At 35.4% G+C, this 20229-nt stretch overlaps 1 protein-coding gene across 2 annotated transcripts in view; it reads right to left on the reverse strand.

Annotated features, from left to right (window-relative positions):
• Positions 1 to 285: 285 nt before the first annotated feature.
• The window catches only part of BEND2 (BEN domain containing 2), a 38052-nt gene continuing 18108 nt past the window's right edge, over positions 286 to 20229 (reverse strand). Inside the window, exons 6-11 of one of the 2 annotated variants that reach the window (XM_021007464.2) lie at positions 18863 to 19382; positions 17927 to 18127; positions 16884 to 17005; positions 14894 to 15017; positions 12574 to 12777; positions 286 to 4725 (exon numbers count right to left, since the gene is read on the reverse strand). In XM_021007464.2, coding sequence (XP_020863123.1) covers positions 4556 to 4725; positions 12574 to 12777; positions 14894 to 15017; positions 16884 to 17005; positions 17927 to 18127; positions 18863 to 19382 — 1341 coding nt within the window. In that variant the 3' untranslated portion in view covers positions 286 to 4555. Of the gene's footprint in view, positions 4726 to 12573; positions 12778 to 14893; positions 15117 to 16883; positions 17006 to 17926; positions 18128 to 18862; positions 19383 to 20229 lie in introns of both variants that reach the window. The other variant, XM_021007463.2, reaches the window with a different exon arrangement.

The raw sequence follows: 20229 nt of genomic DNA on the forward strand, positions 1-20229 counted from the left end.
TAAGGATATGGGAGATTTAAGAATACTTGTAGGCAGTGAGGAAAGAGCTGATAGATAAGGAATTGGAAAATAAAGGGGATAGAGGGGGATGATTATGGTGCAAGGTGCAAGATGGGAGGAAGTATATATGTATATGTGCACATATATATATGTATGTATGTATATATGTATGTATGTATGTATGTATGTATAATTTTAGGAATGGAGGAATGGGCAGGACAGACTGATGACCTTTTTGGTTCTTGTAATAGGCCCTTTAGGGAAATAGAAAGAACAGATAAATCCTTTGCCCTCAAAGAACTCACAATTTTATTAGAGAAGATAAGACATAACGTTAAAACTTATAATCAAAAGTAAAAATGTTATAAGTATATAACAGTAGTAAAAAATGCTATAAACATTCTGAGGAAGAAATAACAGAGGTAGCTTCTTGACAACCAATAATTTATTCCTCAAACAATTCTTACACAATGAAAGAAAAAGAGATGCCATATTTGACATCATTAGAATCTGATTTTATTAGACCAAGACACTACATTTCTAGAATATGTAAGAAATAATTTATCTGATATCAGAAAGTTCTCTAGAACAGTGGTGTCAAACTCCAATAGAGATGGGGCCATCAATTGATACATAAGGATCTTTGTGGGCTGTATACTAACTTTATTTCAAAATTTTATGTGACTTATGTCTTATTATATTTTTACTTATTTTGTTAAATATTTTCCAATTACATTTTAATCTGGTTTGGGCCCCTACCTGAGAGTGTGGTGGGCTGTGGTTCGTGGACCACATGCTTGACACCTCTGCTCTAGAAGACTGGGACTTAATTTTAACAATATTTAGAAGAATAGATTATGGGAGAGAGTTGTATTAAACTGTTTTAAGTAATCTTTTAAACATTTCCACAAAATTCATCTTTGATTACAAATTCTATTAATAAAAGTATTTTGCCTCTCTGCAAAAGATCTTAGAAGTCTATAGGCATTAGCTAATTCTTACATCTGAAAAGTGGCATATGACTTTTACAGAGAAAAAAAGGCAAAGTGAGATTTTTTTTTTGTTCCATAAAAGCATAAGCTCGTGACAGAAGTTAAAAAGGGAAGCAATTTATTTGTCTACATTAGAGAACGTGTTCATCCTGGAAGTAAAAACTAGTTGTTCTGGCACTTCAAGAAATAAATGAATAAGAGACTCCCAATTAGAGGCTCCCAAACTTTCTCAGTTTTTCACAATGTCCACAGGCAAAACAAACAAACAAGAACAAAACAACAACAAATCCCCCCAGGCCCCTAACAGTTCCATTTATTATCCAGTAAAGTTAAATATTTTAAATGTCCTGGTGGCTCTATGGGTTCACTGTGGCAGCCCATGGTGCCATGCACACAATTGGGAACTGCAGACCTAGCTTTCTCAACTGCCATGAATGATATTTTCTGATTATTTTTCTGCTAAACACATCTATGTTTCTTTACTACTATATCTGAAAAATGTTCATCTAACATGGGTTTACTTATATTAATTACTTTATGCCACAGGCTGGAGAAATCGTTATTGTGCCATCTGTCCAGGTTCATTATTTTGAACAGGTACAGTAGTATGTAACCTTCCCAAGAAAAGAGATTTTCCATTGAGGCTGAACTAGACAATGAAATATTTCCGTATTATGTGATATAATTTCTGCATTATATGAAAATAAATAGAAACCAAGCTTCTTACAGATCTAAGACTTTCTTGTCTGAAACAAAAATACTTGCCATATGTATATACACATATGCACATATATCTGAGTTCCAAAAATATATTAATACTCAAAACATTTTGCCTAAGATCAAAATACTTTTTACAAAAGCTTTCAAAATTCTTGCAACTCTAGCAACCATGAGGAAATTATTACTGTTGTGTTCAATTATTCCATTTTCTTTGTCATCTATGAGGCCAGATATAGCTAAGTGCTAAGACATTTATGTAACTCACTAAAAAAATGACACAGATCCGGTTAACAGCAAAAAATGCTATACAAATATTGTAAAAAGTCTGTTTTCATCAAAAAGGGAATTCACATAGCCTAGTGCTACAGGTATAAGCAAAATATATTTTAAAAATTCTATTTCAATAATTTATTTGTGAAATTGATATATGTAAAAATTTAAAGTTGAAAACATTAATTTTTCTATTTACAAAAAATAAATTCTCTAAAGAAATATTTTAGGTTGGTTTTTACATTAGTACCTTTTATAGATATGCTTAAGGTTAACTATGAAAAGTTAATAACTAAGGATGAAATGGTAAAATAAAGCTAAGAAAACAGGCTAGTTTAAAACAAAGTACAAAAACATTAATAAAAATTTTATCACATGTGCTAATCAAATAAGCTTTCTTCAAGATAACTTAGATACATTTTCATTCAAGTCTTGGGCATTATCCTGAACTAAAAGGTGCTCTGGACAGTGATACAAATGATCCCCAGAGTAAGGACTCGATGAAAGATGTCTTCTGAGATGTTTTCTGACTGGGAAAGTTTGGGATTTTTTGTTTCTGCCTTCAATTGAGAGACTATTTTAGAAGGTACATAAAAACACACAAACGAGAAATCAACTTTAATGAAATTTGCCTTAGTCACCTCCTGGTCTACTTTGAACTCTATGTGTGCTCAAGCAGCTGCAATGTAACTATGCCTATAAGAGCACACAGGTTGTGGTCTGTCCTTAGTTTTCCAAGATGACCAGGACGTCAGGAAAGCGATACCATGATTTGCAAGTGAATTGGATTTAAGTCTCCAGCCTCACTTTCTCCTCCAGAGCCCTCTGGGTCTAGTGGCAAGATATAGATTAGGATGACTGGAGAGGCCCCTGTATTCAGGTAAAGTTAATCTAAACAGCAAATCCAATGAATTTACTGGGACGCAGTTTAGCTCATTCACAAGTCTCTCACATCTGCGGTTTTTGCTTTCCATTTCTTTTTACCGTGTGTCTGTGCCAAATCAGCCCTATTTCACATACCAACAAAAAGCATCTTGAGTACCTGAATCTTTTCATCTTGTCCTTTTAAAAAAAAGGTCTAAAATATATTTTATTACTACTAAAATACTCAGAATTTATTTAAATTTTCAAAAGATAAAAATATACATCTATTCTATAGTCTTCACATAGAAAGGTATAAATTTTTACCATAATCATAATCACTTGGTTTGGTTGATCTACAGATATATGTTCTAATTCTTCTCTCACCAATTCAAAACTACCTTTTAAGTTCATATATCTAAAAATTAAATTCAACTATATTTTAATTATTCTAAGTTAAAGTCATAAATCACATGTCTTAAACAAATGGATATAACTAAAAGCAGATTGCTGACAGGCAAATTAAACATTTACCTTCTGAAGAATATTTGAGACTATTATAAAAATTAACTTGGCTAAATTCCAACTAGTAGACAAAGATGATGGTATTGTTATAACTGAAATAAACTGGATTAACATTCAATAGAAATGTTTCACAGATATAAATACCAAGTTACAAAGATCTAATGATTAACATATTTATTATGGCTTCAAGTACTTTCTTGAAAATAAAGTATTTTATTCTGTTAGAAATAAAAACTAAATTTATACTCAAAGTAGGGCATTTTTTTTAGTGGTGCAACAAATCCACTAATAATTCTAATTAGATATTTTAAAATCAACTTTTTCTTTAAAAAAGTTTCTGGTAAAAAAATCTATCAACTTACAGTTCTTAAGCCCTTTACATATTAATTTAAAATGTATATATTTAATAGAATTCTAAAGACAATATAGAAAACATATTCAAGTTCAAATAAACATTTCAGAAATCACTCTTGGCAAAGAAGTCTAAGTTGAGTTACCTGTCATTCTTCATGATTCTTTCTTGAAAAATCAAATGACTCAAACTGAACTAAAACAGGTATAAAAAATTATTTTTCTTCATATTTATTCTCAACAGATGTGCTATTAAGAAAATACTTGACTTGCACCAAAGAAGGGTTTAATGCACTATGTGCTATCATGAGTCCAGCAAAAGAATATGGCCAGAATGCTAAGGACACTCTCATCTTATCAATTTCAGGAAGCTTAAAGGGAATTTTAGCACTTTATAAACTTTGTAGCTTCTTTCAAGAATTAAGAGTTAATTTTGAACTAAAGCTCTTTGTCATCAGAAACATGGCATACCTCTCCAATTATGGTACCAGAGAGCTTCTGCACCTTCATTTCAAAGAAATCCTCATTTTAACCATTTCACTTTACTCTTCTTCTGAAGTACTATTCTATTCCTTTCATGACACTATGCACTACCTGAATTAAAACAAGTTAAGTAGACCATTTTACAGCCTGTGGAATGTCCAGTGTTTCACTTTTACAATACAACTTATCTGTTTCCTTACCAGTCTGACTATTATTTCCTGTGATCCTGCACTGCCAATGCACCAACATGTTTTAAAAATTACGACTTGAGACACATACATAATAAGAAGACATAAGCATGATGGCTGAAACAACGGCCCATTGAGTTAAATGGTATCTCCTCCAGAACGGTTTTATGAAGGATTTTTGTCATTCATTGATGTTTTCCTACGGAATCCTGCTGTGGCCTTTTTATGGTCATGTCGAAGACTTCGGATTGTACTATTGATGGCAGCTACACATGCTTTCCAATCATACCCAGTTTCTGTTAGGTCATAAGATGGATAGTTCTCTTGGAGAAAGTCTAATGGAAAAAACCCAAACATACCACAAGTTACTTTATAATACTGAGGTACGATATGCAATAAGCTTGAGGTTCATTCATATTTTCATAACTATTAAAAATGTCCGCAATTATCCAGATATGACTATATCAAAATCTGTAGACAAACCACTTGTCAACATTCAAATGGCAAAGCACACCTTAATAATATTCTGGTGACACAGACTAGTGAAAGTTTATTACTAAAGAAACAACAACAACAAAATATATATATTTCAAAAATATGCTTTTAAAGTGAAGAGTGATCTAAAAGAAATGAGAGACAAGAAGACACTAGCACTAATTTTTAGAAGGGGTTAACAAAAACAAGCTAAAATTTGGTCAAACATTTCTGTGATCAGTAACCTCAACTCATTAGAGAGCTGTTACTGGGGCCAACTCTTACGTTGCCATTACACACACACACACACACATACACACACACACACACACACACACACACACACACACATATATGTGCATGTGTGCATATGTGTATATATATATTATACATATATACACACACATATATATACACATACATACATACATGTACATACACCTATACATACACACATATATGCTGTTACGTTAGCTTATTCTTCATATGGGTTACTTAGTTTTACTTCACCTCACAGCCATAGTAACAGCCAAGGATTTGGTTGTAAGGGTAACTGGAAAACAAATTTAAAGTACCTGCTTTACTAATGATAGACACATAATGTTAGTTTTTAATACAAAGGACAGCATGTATATTTCATAGTTTCAGAACTCTGCATGATGAGTTTCCTGATCTCTGTGGTGTTTATATATTCAATACAAATAAAATAAGAATTTCTGTACTTGGTCAGATCCTAGTACTATGCTGACACAGAAGGTCCAAATGCATCATTTGTAAGAAAGGAATTTTTTTTTCTGATACCAACTTTAAAAGTTGGGCACATTCCAGTTTTTTAGTAGTTATTTATGATTTTGTCAATGATAAATTTGTGTTTCTGGAAAATTCTAATTCTTAGGGTAACAAGTTTTACATATTTATTACCAGCTAGGTGAAGTCATACCTACAAGATCTAACATTGGGAAGAGATCAGCTAGTCCAAGCCCCTCATTTTACAGATGAAGAAACTGTGCCCTAAGGGAGGTCAAGAGATTTCCTTTTATTCATTATAAACTTATCTCACAAATGGTACTCTTTTCTGTTGGTCTAATATTTCAGGATTCAGTGAACAGCCGTGCCTTTTTCATACCACTTGTGATTTTACAGATTTAGCTAAAAATTTCTTGCCTTTTCCCTAACCTGTAATGAACTATTCTCTCATTCCACATTCATCTAACATACATCTATATTTCAGTTTTATCACTTTTAACGCACTCATTCAGGGATTTACAGAGGCGATAGCCTGCCACCTAGTGGTAAAGAGGAAACCTCAGTATGTTTTTGGAAAAGGGTAACAGTAACAGGAGTTTTTCTTCTCATTCAACAATCCTGTACTAAGTCTTTATTATTAGTTCTAACTTCTAGGAAAGAGACATAGATAAATAAGACGCAGTCTTCCTCTCACAGAGCTTAAAAATTTGTAGGGGCATATGCCATATAGATAAATAGCTATAACAGAAAATAATACATGAAAAAATGCACAAGAAAAGTAGAAAACACACTGTGAAGTCCAAGGTGTTAGTGGTCTGAGTGGAAGGGGGAAATCATGAGGGAGGTTCATAGAAGGCTTCATGGAGCATGTGACATTTGAGCTGGATCTTAAAAGGGTGGATAAGGTTTTAAAAAGTAGGAGTGCTCAGGGTAGAAAGTATTTCAGACATTAAAGAATACCATAAACTTAAGGCTGGGGCATGTACATGGGAGAGTAAGCAATTTAAATTGGATGAAATACAGAATACAAATGAGATCAGTCCAAAAAAGTAAGCTGAGGCAGTACTGTAAAGGCTTTTAATACCATGTTTAGGAACAAATCTAAGGAATTTAGATTCCTTCTAAGATTCCTTCTTTATAATGAAGATTTTATATATATATATATATATATATATATATAATATATATATATATATATATATATATATATATATATATATATATATATATATATATATATATATTATACATATTATATATATATAAAAGATTGCAATGATGTAATGGCTAATAGAGGAGAATAAAGGTAGTCCAATTAAGAGTCTACTGCAATATATAGTCTAGAAAGGCACGACTTGTACTTTGGTAGAAGTGGGAAGAAGAAACAGATAAAGTAAATACTATGGAAATAGAATTAACACATCTTAGTCTGTAACTAAATGACTCCTTTTTCTACCTCAACTCTTCTAACCCAATGGGAGAACCAAGCAAGTGAATCAGTAAATGGTAGTATTGTTGAGGTTTAGGGGTCCCCAAATAGTGACAAAGGTCATGCCTCAAATGAATTCGACCCAAGCCTTCTTTTCAGCCAAAGACAAGGTTTATTAGAAGACTGGTCAAGGTGGACGTGATTCTAAAAACCTACCCTTTGGCAGACTAACTCTTTTTACAGGAAAATGATCTGGATGGAAGTGGCCAGTAGGTTGGGGTGACTGGGAGGTAACCAATAAGGGCCTTAGGCAAGGGCGGGGAGGGGGGGAGAATCTGGAGGTAACAGACAATGAAGGGCTGGGCTAGATAACAGAAAATTGGGAGATTAGGGTATAGGCCACAAAAAAACGGGGGGGGGGGATGGGACCTGGACCCCTAAAAGGAAAAAAACATGTCTCTGTCCCTGAAACTTTCCCACACAACCCAGCCCCTGAACCTAGTTCCTGGTGTTTGCCTGAGGCATCTGGTCCATCTCAGTCTACCTAGATACTCAATAATTCTTTAGACTGTCCTTTCATTATGGCTCTACCAATTAACTCCTTCCATTTTCTATACCTGGTCCACCCCAGGCTACTTACCACTCCTTAATCTCATCAAGATCTTTTCACTGACCCTTTTTCTATATAAAAGTACTAATCTTACCCCCATTAAGTTACACAGATTTCTTAGAATCTTGCCTGGTTCTACTGACCTCACAATATTGTACAGATTTACTAGAAATCTTGCCTGCCCAACCAGTGTCATGATAAAACTTCACTACTCTTGACTGAAAGAAGGCTTGAGTGGTTGAATCTTTTGAGGCAGTTCCACCCTGTACCCTTGCATTTCAGGGTTCCCAGAATCCCAAACCACAACATATTGGTGCCCCTCTATGGGGAATTGCCTGACCCCCTCAAGCCCTTCCCCAGCCAAAACCAGAAGCTATGTAAGCCTCCCCACTCTGTCTAACCCTTTCTCACTCTGCTCTCCAAGCACCTAGGAAGGCTCAGAGGTGCTTTTCAGTCCTGATGCTCTCAGATTCCATTCGGGTCAGAACACCGGCACACCTTTCACAGAATAGGACACTAGAGAATTGGGAAAACTGCAGGTGCCTTTTGGTTTCCTGAGGCTTACTCTACACCCTGGGATCCTCCTTCACAGGACTCCCCATCCCCATGCTCGTGCCTGTAGGATCTCCCTTCTCTTCTGGCCTCATGGCCACTGGACCCTCGTGTCTGCCTCAACAGGACTTCCCCAAGATTTGCCCCTAGGTTAGAACTGCAAAAACTCAGTCTCTAAGACCGTGAAAAGGAAAGCTTTGTGTCTGGCCTCAATACTATCTAGAGGACCTAGAAAATTTATAAAAGTTCAAAAAAAATTCTTAAGATTCTTTTCATAGTCCCAGCTCTGACCAGGCTAAGGCTATAGGGAAAAGTGAGAACAGATAAAAACATCTTAGCAGATTCTGGAGGTTTTGTGATTGATCATTACGGAGTTTTGAAACACCTCCTTACAATTCCAGTCACTCCCTTTCCCCCACTCCCTTCTCTTGTGTCAAGAGGGTATCTCAGTTCAGGGATTGCAAATAGCCATGTATTTTCCTGTTAACCCTTCTCAGCCCAGATCAGACTAAGAGAAGAGAGTGCTGGAGAAGGGTAAGGAATTTGAGTCACCCTCCCTCCCTTTCAAATTCACTCTTCAAATTCACCCACCTGGTGAAAGGAAGGAGTGGGGAGGGGCAGCAGCTAGAGCAAGGGGCTTCATGGGTCTCTGGGTACCCTGCAGCCCACCCAGAAAGCCTGGAAGTATCACCCAGGTTGAGTGCATCCTGTTCACCACTGCCACCACCACCATCCCACCCCCAGAAGCTGTGGGGAGAGAAGAAAGGGTATGGGTCAAGAATGTAGCATAAGGTAAGAAGCCAGCCAGTCTCTGCACTTGGTAAAGCCATACTTCTGTGAATAATTTATATATGGTCTGGAAATTCAATTGATGTCATCTGAAGTTTCTTGTTTGTGTTACAGCTAAAACAATCTGGCTGTCATTTATGAAAATTGAAAGATTGTTAACTATGATATTTAGGTTAGTTTGGATGCTAAAACCTAAAACTGGTGATTGTGCATGTGCGTGCATGTGTGTGGTGTGTGTGTGTGTGTGTGTGTGTGTGTAAAGGAGAGGATGAGGTCCATATTGGTTCTGCCCATTCAGAGCAGCCCTCAGGGCTAGTCAAAAGGCACAGCCCACAGCAGCTCTAAGAGTAGATGAGATGAATAGGTAGCCCCTTCTCTGGGGTCCCTGTAGATCCCCCTTATTTTGTAAACTTCCCAAAAAGCTTGTTTTGGTTATGGAGTTCCTAAACAATGAACTTGGCTTGCTGAGAATTTGCAAGTATATAGAAATGATCTCTAATCACTGGTTTTTACAACAGCACAAATTTAAATTTGAGATGTAAGTCCTGATAAATTTTTTCCCAAGCTGTGATTAGTGAAACTTGCTGTCTGAGGTAAAAACTCATGGGACCATAATTGATTTTATTTTGAGTTGTCTAATGGTTCACAATAATCAATCAATAAACAATTGTCACTATCCCCTCTCAGAGAAATGCCATAAGCTACTGGGAGAGAATGTGATAGGTAGAGAGGACAATTTTAGCTTCAGTCTAAGATGGGATCCTCCTGGCTCAGTTTCCCCATTGTGCTTCTTTGAAAAGGAATGTTACCCATCTGGCTATTCCTGAGTCTGGCTATGAGGTAGAATTGATACAGCATGGTTGAAAAACTGTGAATTATCTGAATTCTAAGATGTTTTATCCTGTCATACTTGGTATAAATCATGTCCCTACTTTATCCTTTTATAGAAAATTTCTATAGTCAGAGCAAATGGTCAGTCATATTCCTTTCTATACCCTAAACAATTGGTAATTGGGTATTGCTATTAATTACTGAAATTAAGTCAGAAACATCTTCACAGTTTGGTTTGGGGAAAAGAATTTCAGTGCAACCAATTTTCTTACAGGGAGGTAACCTGTTCAGCCTAGTCATTACTTAAGTGTCCTCCCAAGTCTTTTGTTATAATTGGAATAAAAGTCAGTTTCTGACGAATTCATTTGTGTAACTATTGAACCCAGGGGTGGAAAACTTCTACCTGTGAAAGTACTGTTACTTTCCAATAGCATTTGATCTTCTAAAGGAATTGGAATCAGAGTGGAAATTTTTGAGAAAGTAACAAGATCATATAAACTTGTATGTCAAATGTAAATGATTCTAATGGGGCTCTTGCTTGCTTTCTTTGATTTCCCCATTTTGACATCACTTTCAATTCTTCCTATACTTGGGCCCTACATATGTATAACAAATAGCACAAAATCTAAACTCTTAAAGGAAAAGTTAAAAATAAACGACTTATAGGAGGAAAAAGAGCAAACATTATAATAGTAGGAAACCTCAATTTATCTCTCTCTGAGCTAGATAAATCTAATCATAAAATGAATAAGAGGTTAAGGAGATGTATAGAATTTTAGAAAAATTAGGTATTATAGACCTTTGTAGAATACTGGAAGGGAATGTACACCTATTTCTCAGCACTACTGTCTGGGCAAGACTAAAGTGGTCTCCCCACTTCTCCAGGGATCACAAACCACTATGTATGTAGTAGCCACTCAGCTCTAACTCCCTCTGCCCTTGGTTCTCACACTCCTACATATTCTGTCTTCTCTCTTTTAAAGGCCCAACATGTGGTTCGTATCTATAACTGCCATGTCTTAATCAAACATCTCTCCTCACACTCTCAAAAAAAAAACTGCACTTTGATCAATCATCCTCAGTAGTCTGAGATATAATCAAAGTCCCTAAAAAGGTGTCAATAATAATATTCATACCTTATACATGATATGAATTGATTAGCTACTCCTTATCAAATCCGAAATACCTAGAAATCTATTTTTCTTCTCATTTCAAGTACTTTAACAAGAAAAACAATTTATGCTAGAAATATTTTACTCCTTAAAAATTAAACAATGTCACCAATATTCTATTTTAAATCATGTAATGAAATCTTTGTTTTATTATCAAAGTAGGAAGTTGTGTTTGCTTTTTTTGGGATACTGACAAAATGTAGAGTTTCTTAAATTTAGTATAAAACATCACTTTTATTTCAAGTGAAAATATAGGAGACTTTTAGAGGAATCAAGATTTTCTTGGATTATATAGAAACAAAATTAAGACTGACATACAGAACTATACCAGAGGGGTAGCATGGCACAGTGGATAGAGAGCTAGCCTAGAAGTCAGGAACACCTGGGCTCAAGTCTTACCTCTTATGCATATTAGTTCTGTGACAATGGGCAAGTCACTTAACCTCATAGTTGCTCTAGGCAACTAAGATTATAATTTACAGAGGTGACAATCTGTATTGGTAGAGGGAGTTAACTAGAAGCTGTCCTATACTGATAAAATCACAAGTCCAGTCCCTATCCCTATGTCTTTGTTAGTTGCCTAGTGCCAAAAAACATAAAACAACCAATTTAACATTGGATTTTTAAACTACTGTTATAGTTTTCCAGATTATGCATTATTTATATGCTGGGCAACCAAATGGTTAATGTACAGAAGAACACAGCAAGGAATAACAATTACTGGGGGCATGAAAAGTACTATTCTGTGACGATATATATTTTCAGGAATAGAACAGAATAATGAATAAAAGAATGCTGGACAGAAATTTCTCCATATTTCCACCTTTGTAAGAAGGATCTCCAGATTAATGGTCAGGGCATCACACTTTATTAATGCGACCTGTGCTTTGAGTTTAAAAGGCAGTAAGTGTGTGAAACACTTTATTCACAGAATGTAACATCCCTGAGGGCAGAAACTGGTTTTTAGTTTTGTCTTCGCATCCCCAATACTAGCACAGTGACTTGCACATATTGGGGTTTAAGAAATGCTTCATTGGGGCAGCCACGTGGTGCAGTGATATAGAGCACCTGGAGTCAGGAGGACCTGAGCTCAAATCTGACCTCAGACACATAACACTCACTAGCTGTGTGACTCTGGGCAAGTCACTTAACCCCAATTGCCTCATGTTAAAAAAAAAAAGAAAGAAAGAAAGAAAAGAAATGCTTCATTAATTAAATTAGCAAATCAATACACTATGCTTTTATTTAAACTTCTTTTCCCCAAAGCTGTTTAACAACTTTTTCCTTGATTATGATCTTATTAAGAATAAGGTATGGATGCATTTCCATAACTAGAGTTAGCAAAACACCTTGATATTCTCAAATCATGTTCTCAATCTCACTCTAAATTAAGAGAGGGCCTATTTGAGAAGCACAATTCATGAATCTATCTATTTGTTATTATTACTCATTACAAGCAACAGATACAGTTTAATTTCTGGCCAAAAGCACAACAGATAATTTATGCTTTTTTGGTTTTCTTTCTTTTCCTAACACAATGTTTTTACTTTCTAGAATATATGTCTAAATTATAATATACCTCTGAGAGCATTAATCCTGTTACAGTCAAGTGGACACATGCCACGTTCCAGACTGCCATACACATTGCTTTTTACCAGTACTTCCTCTGTAAAGAGGTGACGAATAAGGTATCGTGCTGAAAGCTCTGGACGGGACTTTCCCTTTGCCACATAGATCACTGAAAATGGCAGCTGTACATTTCTCCATGGATAACCAAGAAGTTCTAGAAGCAAAAAGGAAAGAGAAAGACATTTCTATGATTGATTTTAAACAACCACATTTAACATGCTTCTAAGGAGCCAAGTAGGTCCACTTTTTCTAATCCTATTATTGTGGGCTGGGTCTGATTCAGGGTAGTACCTTGGTATTTTATGTTTAATTATAAAACAAAATTAGAACCTGAAACAGGTCATTGAAAAGTTAACAAAAGGAGATTCATTTAGCTATAGCAGGAAGGAAATATTAAACAAAAATAAGCATTGAGAACCCCTAGAATTGATTTAACTGAGTGAAGCTCTCATCAATCTACAAATCAAGTCTCTAGGAATCCCAGTGAAATCAACAGTCTGAGTCCTCAGTCCTCTGAGCCAATAAAGTTTTGAGGACGGCAAGAGGTGTTAGGATACTGCTCCTACTATACCTATGGACTAGAGAAAACAAGAAGAGCATAATATATCTAGCATGGTATAAGAACAATTACCATACATATTTCTGTTTTATTTCTCTCTTTTAGAATAAAAAAGGTAGGTTTTATATGTGAGCAAATGACATTTAATACCTTGTAACTCTAGTAATTTAAAAGGTAGATCTGTTTTCTTATTCACATTGAAGAGTTTTTTTCTGAAAACAAAATATTATTTCTATTTCTATAATTATAATTACAATTAAATTAGACTCATTCTGACAGCTAAAGCAAAGATAAAAGTTATGTTTTCTACTCAATACTAGGCTTGAGCTATTTTTAAAAAGTCAACAGTAAAACGCTAAACCATTTTAGCAACTGAGCTAAAATACCATTTTTAGTTTTTCCATTCTTCAGCTGGATAGTCTAAAAATATATTGTCTTACCCCTTTATTATCACCTGTCTTCAGTCCACAGTGATATAGATTAAGAACTAAGTTTAATATGTCCACATTTCATATATGAGAAAAAGTTCTGAAACTTTCCATTAACTAAAAATCTACTGTCTAACTTTTTTTGGTAAAGGAACTATTTTACAGACACAAAATTATTTTATAGGATATAATCAAATTCCATGTCTTGGACTGAAAACTTGGAATACATAGTACAAATTAGCTTACAGATAATATTTTCCTTAGCGTTAGCATATTAAGCTCATATAGTTACGAACAACTGTGTCCCTTCTAGTATCAATCTATAGCTTCGGTGCTAAGAGAAACAAAGTGAATCTTGGGTGACATAGGTCACAGGACAAACAATGAACACATCTCAACTTTTCCAACCACAGAGATACCATGTGATGTGAGATATAAATATCTATAGCATATCCCCTTGGAGTGGACAAATAGCAGGAAAGGTGGCACAGTAGTGGAAGAGGTAAAAGTTGTGCTAGGTTTTGTGTTAGGTTTTTCTGGGGCATAAGTACAAGAATAAGGAGTGAAACCCACATTATCCCTCTAATCTTTCAATAAAAAAGACTAACACTACTCAAAGCAGATGAAAATTACATTGACCCACTGACTATTTTTTTTTTTGTGAGGCAATCCGGGTTAAGTGACTTGCCCAGAGTTACACAGCTAGTGAGTGTTACATGTCTGAGGCTGGATTTGAACTCAGGTCCACCTGCCTCCAGGGCCACTGCTCTATATCTATACACTGTGCCACCTAGCTTCCCCCTATCTATTATTTTTTAATTTGGACTTTGGAAAGGAAAAAGTAGTCCACTGATTTAGCTTACATTCTTGTCCCTATAAAACAATATGATTGCTTATACATATTTATCACTTATATCACTTAGTTTTATACTTAAAAAGCATTTTCAGTAACCTTGTGATGTATAAAAATATAAGTATTTGCTCTACTTCACAGAAAGGGAAACTGATGCTGAGAGGCTTAAGTGGCTTGGTTTAATAAGTTTTCTGAAAGACTGTTATGGTTTAGTGGAAAGAAAAGTGGATTTAAATCCAGGCCTGCTACTTATTAACTAGAGGCAAGTTATTTAACCTCTCCAGGTCTGGTTTCTTAACTTGTAAAATATAGGACTAAAGGATCTTTGTCATTTCTACCTCTAAATTCTATGTTTCAAGCCTAATGCTCTTTCCAAGGAAATACATACATTTCACATAATTAATCTCAAGAATAAAATATTAAAACTCACGCATTGGTTCTAAAGATGGCAATTTCTTAGATGAAGGCGCTTGAAACACTTCAGGTAATGAATTACTGTCCCATGTTGAACTCTGTGTTCCATTTGTTCCTATGGCAGTCATTTTCTGAGACACCTGAGAATTAACTTCTCCATCTTTATCATTATAATTTAAGTCTACACACATAGGTGAATCTAGGGTGACTGGAAGTTTATCTTTGTTTTCAGTTTTCTCCTAAAATACAAACTATCATTAAAGAAAGCTCCACAAGGAATAGGTTAATAACAGTCTATCCACCTAGCTCAAAATTAAAACTGCACCTGGGATACTGAAATACTCTAAAGACCCAGGAATGACTGGACTTTGGGGAATAGGGTGGAATTTCTGCAAGACGTCAATGGACAGTAAGAGTAGCAAGAGGTAAAGATAATGAAAGGATAGTACAAGGGAATGCTGATAGACAAAGGATATTTGACACTTTCACAAAATCTCACACTTATGGCTACATCAATCAACAAGCATTTATGAAGCACTTACTATATGCTAAGCAGTGTGCTAAGGGCAGGCAACAAAAAGAAAAAAGAAATGGTTCCTGTCCTCAAGTTTTCATTCTAATCAAGGAGATAACATATAAAGGAATAGGCACATACAAGATACATACGAGTAGACAGAAGGTAACCTTAGAAAGCTGAAGAAGGAGATGGCAAGCCACTCCAGTATCCAGGCCAAGAAAACCCCAAATGGGTCACAAGGAGTTGGAGAACATGACTGAAAACAACCGAACAACAATAACCACCTTAGAGAGGAAGGCTCAAGAAAGGCTGTCTGTAGAAGGTGCCTTTGAGCCAAGTCTTGAAGGAAGACAAGGATTCTAAGAGGTGGAGGGAGATAAGAAGAGAATATTTGAGGGGAGGAAGAGATACAATGCAAAAACACAAAGATGACAAAGTGCTTGGGTGTGAGAAATAGCAAATAGGCTAGATTACAGGATATGTGATGGGAAGTAAAGTTTTAAGTAGCCCGAAAAGGTAGAAAGGGGAGAGACTGTGAAGAGCTTTAAATGCCAAACAAAGAAGTTTATATTTGATCTGAAATTTATTGAACTGGGGAAGGGGGAGGAAAAAAATACAGATACACACATATACACACACACAGAGACCTACGGAGGATTGATTGGAATAGGCTTAAGGCAGGGAGAAAACTAATTGGAAGTCTGCTACAATGTGTTCAGTAAAGACATAATGAGGGCCTGAACTAGGGTGGTAGCTATGGAATTAATAATAACAAGGAGTTGAGGATAACACTGAGTTTTCAAACCTGAGTGAAACAAAGAATAAAAGATTGGGGAGTAGAGCTTGGAGTGGGGAAGATAATTGTATTCTCTTTTGGACATACTGAATGTGAGATGCCTACAGATATTTAGTGAAGCCCTTGGCTTAAATCATACTAATCTTTTTACCTTTAGGATATAATGCAGAAAAAAATATAAATGAGACTTAATAACGAAAAAGATGCTATTTGTCTATAACATATACATTATCCTCATTACTGTGTTTTCCATGAAATACTGAGGTATCCACAGGAGGTGAGGATGTTTAGAAAGCAGTCTACTATGTGAAAAAATAATTTATATATCAATAATGATGAGAAATAGGTAGACTTCTGCACTAGCAAACTTATTTCTTCAGACTATATAACCTTATGGGATAAACCAATGGCCATTTGGCACTTTCTTTTGGTAAAGAAGAGAGAACAAAAGAATATTGATTCTAGCATTGCAGGGCTACACTCACATCTTACGAAGAATAACAATGGATTACAATAGGAATGAATATTTTTGTTCTTGCTTATCTTCATATCAAAAAGAAAAATAAACAGAAAGCATGCTCTCATTGTTTTTAAAAAACAAGAGTTTGGCACTAAGGCTGTATATTATTTATCATGCCAGGAGTCATAGTTATAAACATAATGAAATAACATTACATGTGAAAATTAACTTACAGGCCTTATTTTGGTTTCACAGCATAGACAGCGAATCATAGCATTTACATTTGTAATGCAGGTTTTCCAGTCTCTACCATATTCACTCAGATCATAGTTAGGAAAATGTGTCGCAAGAAATTCTGTAGGTGGAAGTAGCCATTTAAAAATAGACAAGAATGTTTTAATTATAAACAAACAAAACCTTTTCCTAAACAAAAATTTAAATGTATAATCTCCCCCAAATTTGATTTTTTTCTCTTCTGAGAAAAATCAATTAAATGTGCTTGCCCTTCAGAGTTCTCTTTAGTTTCTCCAAGAGGTTTCTTAAATGCTAACACAGAAACCATATTTTAAGTTTTATTTAAAGCTTGAGTAAGAAGTTGGAGCATTTCAGGGTTCCAAGTTGCTTAATGATTCTTTAAATCAAGTATAACTAAAGACAGAAATAGAGAATTCTACAAAGGTGAGGACACTAATTACAGTTTATTGGTGCTTTATATTCCTAGTCCAATCTCTTCATTTTATAGATGAGGCAGCTAGGGCTAAGAAAAATTAAATAAATGACTTCCCTAAGATCATAAAGTCTGTTAGTGGAAGAGCTAAAACTATAACTTGGTTCCATAACTCCTAGTTCAGTCTTCTTTCACCATTACTTAGCCGGCTTGGAGATACAGGAAACAAATTCACCCAAAACAACATGTCAACATTATGCAGGTCATAATGCACGACCATACCATCAACTTTTCTGGTTGGATATGTTTCTATTTCACATGTTCTTCTTCAATGGCAGAGAGATAATAATTATAGACTTACTTAAAAAATAAGAGGATTTTGCACTGAAGAACTGGTATTAAGAAAAACCACAAGATCTGTCGTTAAATTTAGTTCATGATAGATATGCATTTTACTAAGGCTTTTTGTGTTACTCAGATCTAAACTTATTTTTAATAAATGTTAACTTTATCAATAGACCAGATGTGAACAAACTTAATTAACTGTCCCCAAAATTTACACAAAGTTCCTGATTTGTAAAATTATTATTCCACAAATACTTTACATACCTCTTATTGCAGCAACTTTATTGGGATCCAAGGTGCTTCGACCTCTTGTGCTGACACCCATAACACTACACAACAGTGTTTCCTTGGGGAACAAAACTCGAACCAAGTAGCGTGCTGCATACTTGGGTTTGGTCTTTTGACGAGCTTTCATCAAATACGTCCCAAGGACCTTTACATTCCTCTTTGGATCACCAATGTACTCTAAAAAATTAGATTCAAGGGAAAACATTTTTTTTTTAAACAGAGCCATGAAAAGGCAAGGGGCTAGGTAGGGTTAAGAGGCTCAAGTGAACTGAACTCTCCATTTCCTTTACCCAGACTTTATTTTAATTTTCTCTTTATTTGGTGTTTTCTTTATTGCCATGAATCTTTACCTTTTTCTGTCTGACCTGCATTCTTTCAAGAAAGCCCCTGTATATTATACCAAGTTAAATTTTTCTTATTTCTAGCAGCAGTGGGATACGAGGAACTATACTTTTTCAATGTCATCAAGAATATCTTTCTTTTCTTTCTCTCTCCACTTCTTTTCTTTCTATCCCAAAACTAAAAAGTCAAAAAAGCAATGGGTAATTCTAAAAGTCTTTCTAACTTTTGCCAAACAATTTTAATTTAATGAGCTCTTGGTGATTTAGGAAGAAAAACTTACTACTTAGAAGCAGACTCAAAGATTTCTTGATCTTTGGTTTAAATTGAGATTTTATAGAATGAATCTTTGGACATGTATGGCTACTCCCAAAATCAAATTATAATGATAGTCTGAAGGGAGTTGTTTCATATACTGTGGACTGAGCTTATTTCTGCCATAAAGGATTCTGGTCGTAAAAAAACCCAAAAACAAATTAGTCTTCAGAACAGAAATAAGTCACTTCTACTATTTCATTTTATGGATAAACTATAAAGAATGGAGATTCCCAGTGTGGATTGTTCAAAACTCACCAAAACTAGGATTGATACAAATAGAAGATGAAAGTACTTCTTGACTAAGACTTGCATTTTCCTGTGAAGATGGGTATCCCATCATGACAGTATTCCTTCCCAGACAGGCTTCTGGTTTTGTTGGTACCACTGTAGTTATTACTGGAGAACTTTTTGCAGCTGAGGTAGTATTTTCAACAACTGAGTTGACCAACTTGGATTGTGAAGAAAGATCAGGTATTTTGTTGGCTACTACAGTGAATGGTTGATACAATGAATGTGTGGAGACAATTGTAGGAAGAGGTGGACTCTGTCTGAGGTCTTGCTGCTGTGATTCACTTTTAAGTGGTGTCTGAACAGACTTTCCCACAGAGCTGTTTTGGACATGATTTTGTGGTAGCACTGCTGCCAAAGATAGGCTCTGACTTCCCTGTCCAGGGGGAGAGATCTGAATGCTGGATTCCCTTTCTGCTGGTTTTTGTACTCGAATTTTTCCATGAGGTACACGATTAGAACTTCTATATGTAAATCCAACTGGCCTCTGAAATATTAGAGTGACATAAATCAATTCTAAGAAAAAAGTATAGTGAGGGAAAGCTAAGTAAATGTTGGCCCACCAAATAAACATTATTCTAGCACCATGATTTTACAATGCTTAAAATGTATCTTTGGAAGGGACCACAGAGGTCATTTACCACCTCTTCCCCCATCCATATATCAACTCCTCTACAAACATTAATAAGAAGTGGTAAAACATGCACATATATAAGCATACACAAAAGAGATACAAAATAAAAATAAGGTAGTGGGGGAAGGGGGACATCACTAGCTGTTGGAAGAGGACAGATCATCAGGAAAGGTAGCATCTGAGCTGAGCTTTGCAGGAAGCTAGACTCTAAAAGATGATGGTGGGAAGAACTGCCTTCAGGCAAAGAAGACACACAAAGACATGAGAATGGGAAATGAAATATAATGTATAAGAAAAAGCAAGAAGGACAGTTTGGATGGACAACAGAGTTCAAGAAGGAGAGTAATTATAGTCAGTCTGGAAAGGTAAGTTGTGGCCAGGTAGGTAAAGTCTTTAAATGCCAAACAGAGGCATTTATATTTTATCCTGGAGGTAAGAGAGGGGGCTGCTAGAACTTAATGAGTAGCTAAGTGACATGTCCAGATGAGTACTTTAGGAAAATCACTTCAGCAGCTCTATGAAGGATGGATTATAGTGGGAGACCTGAGACAGGGAGGTTATCACATTAGTTCAGGAGAAACGTGATGAGGATCTAACCTAGAGTGGTGGTTGTATAAGTGAACAGAAGTGAATGGAAATGAGAGACAATGTAGAGGTAGAACTGATAAGACTTGGCAACTAATTAGATACGGAGGAAGGG

The sequence above is a fragment of the Phascolarctos cinereus genome, unplaced genomic scaffold (assembly GCF_003287225.1).
Source record: "Phascolarctos cinereus isolate Bilbo 61053 unplaced genomic scaffold, phaCin_HiC Scaffold_726;HRSCAF=1367, whole genome shotgun sequence".
NCBI classification, from domain to species: Eukaryota; Metazoa; Chordata; class Mammalia; order Diprotodontia; family Phascolarctidae; genus Phascolarctos; species Phascolarctos cinereus.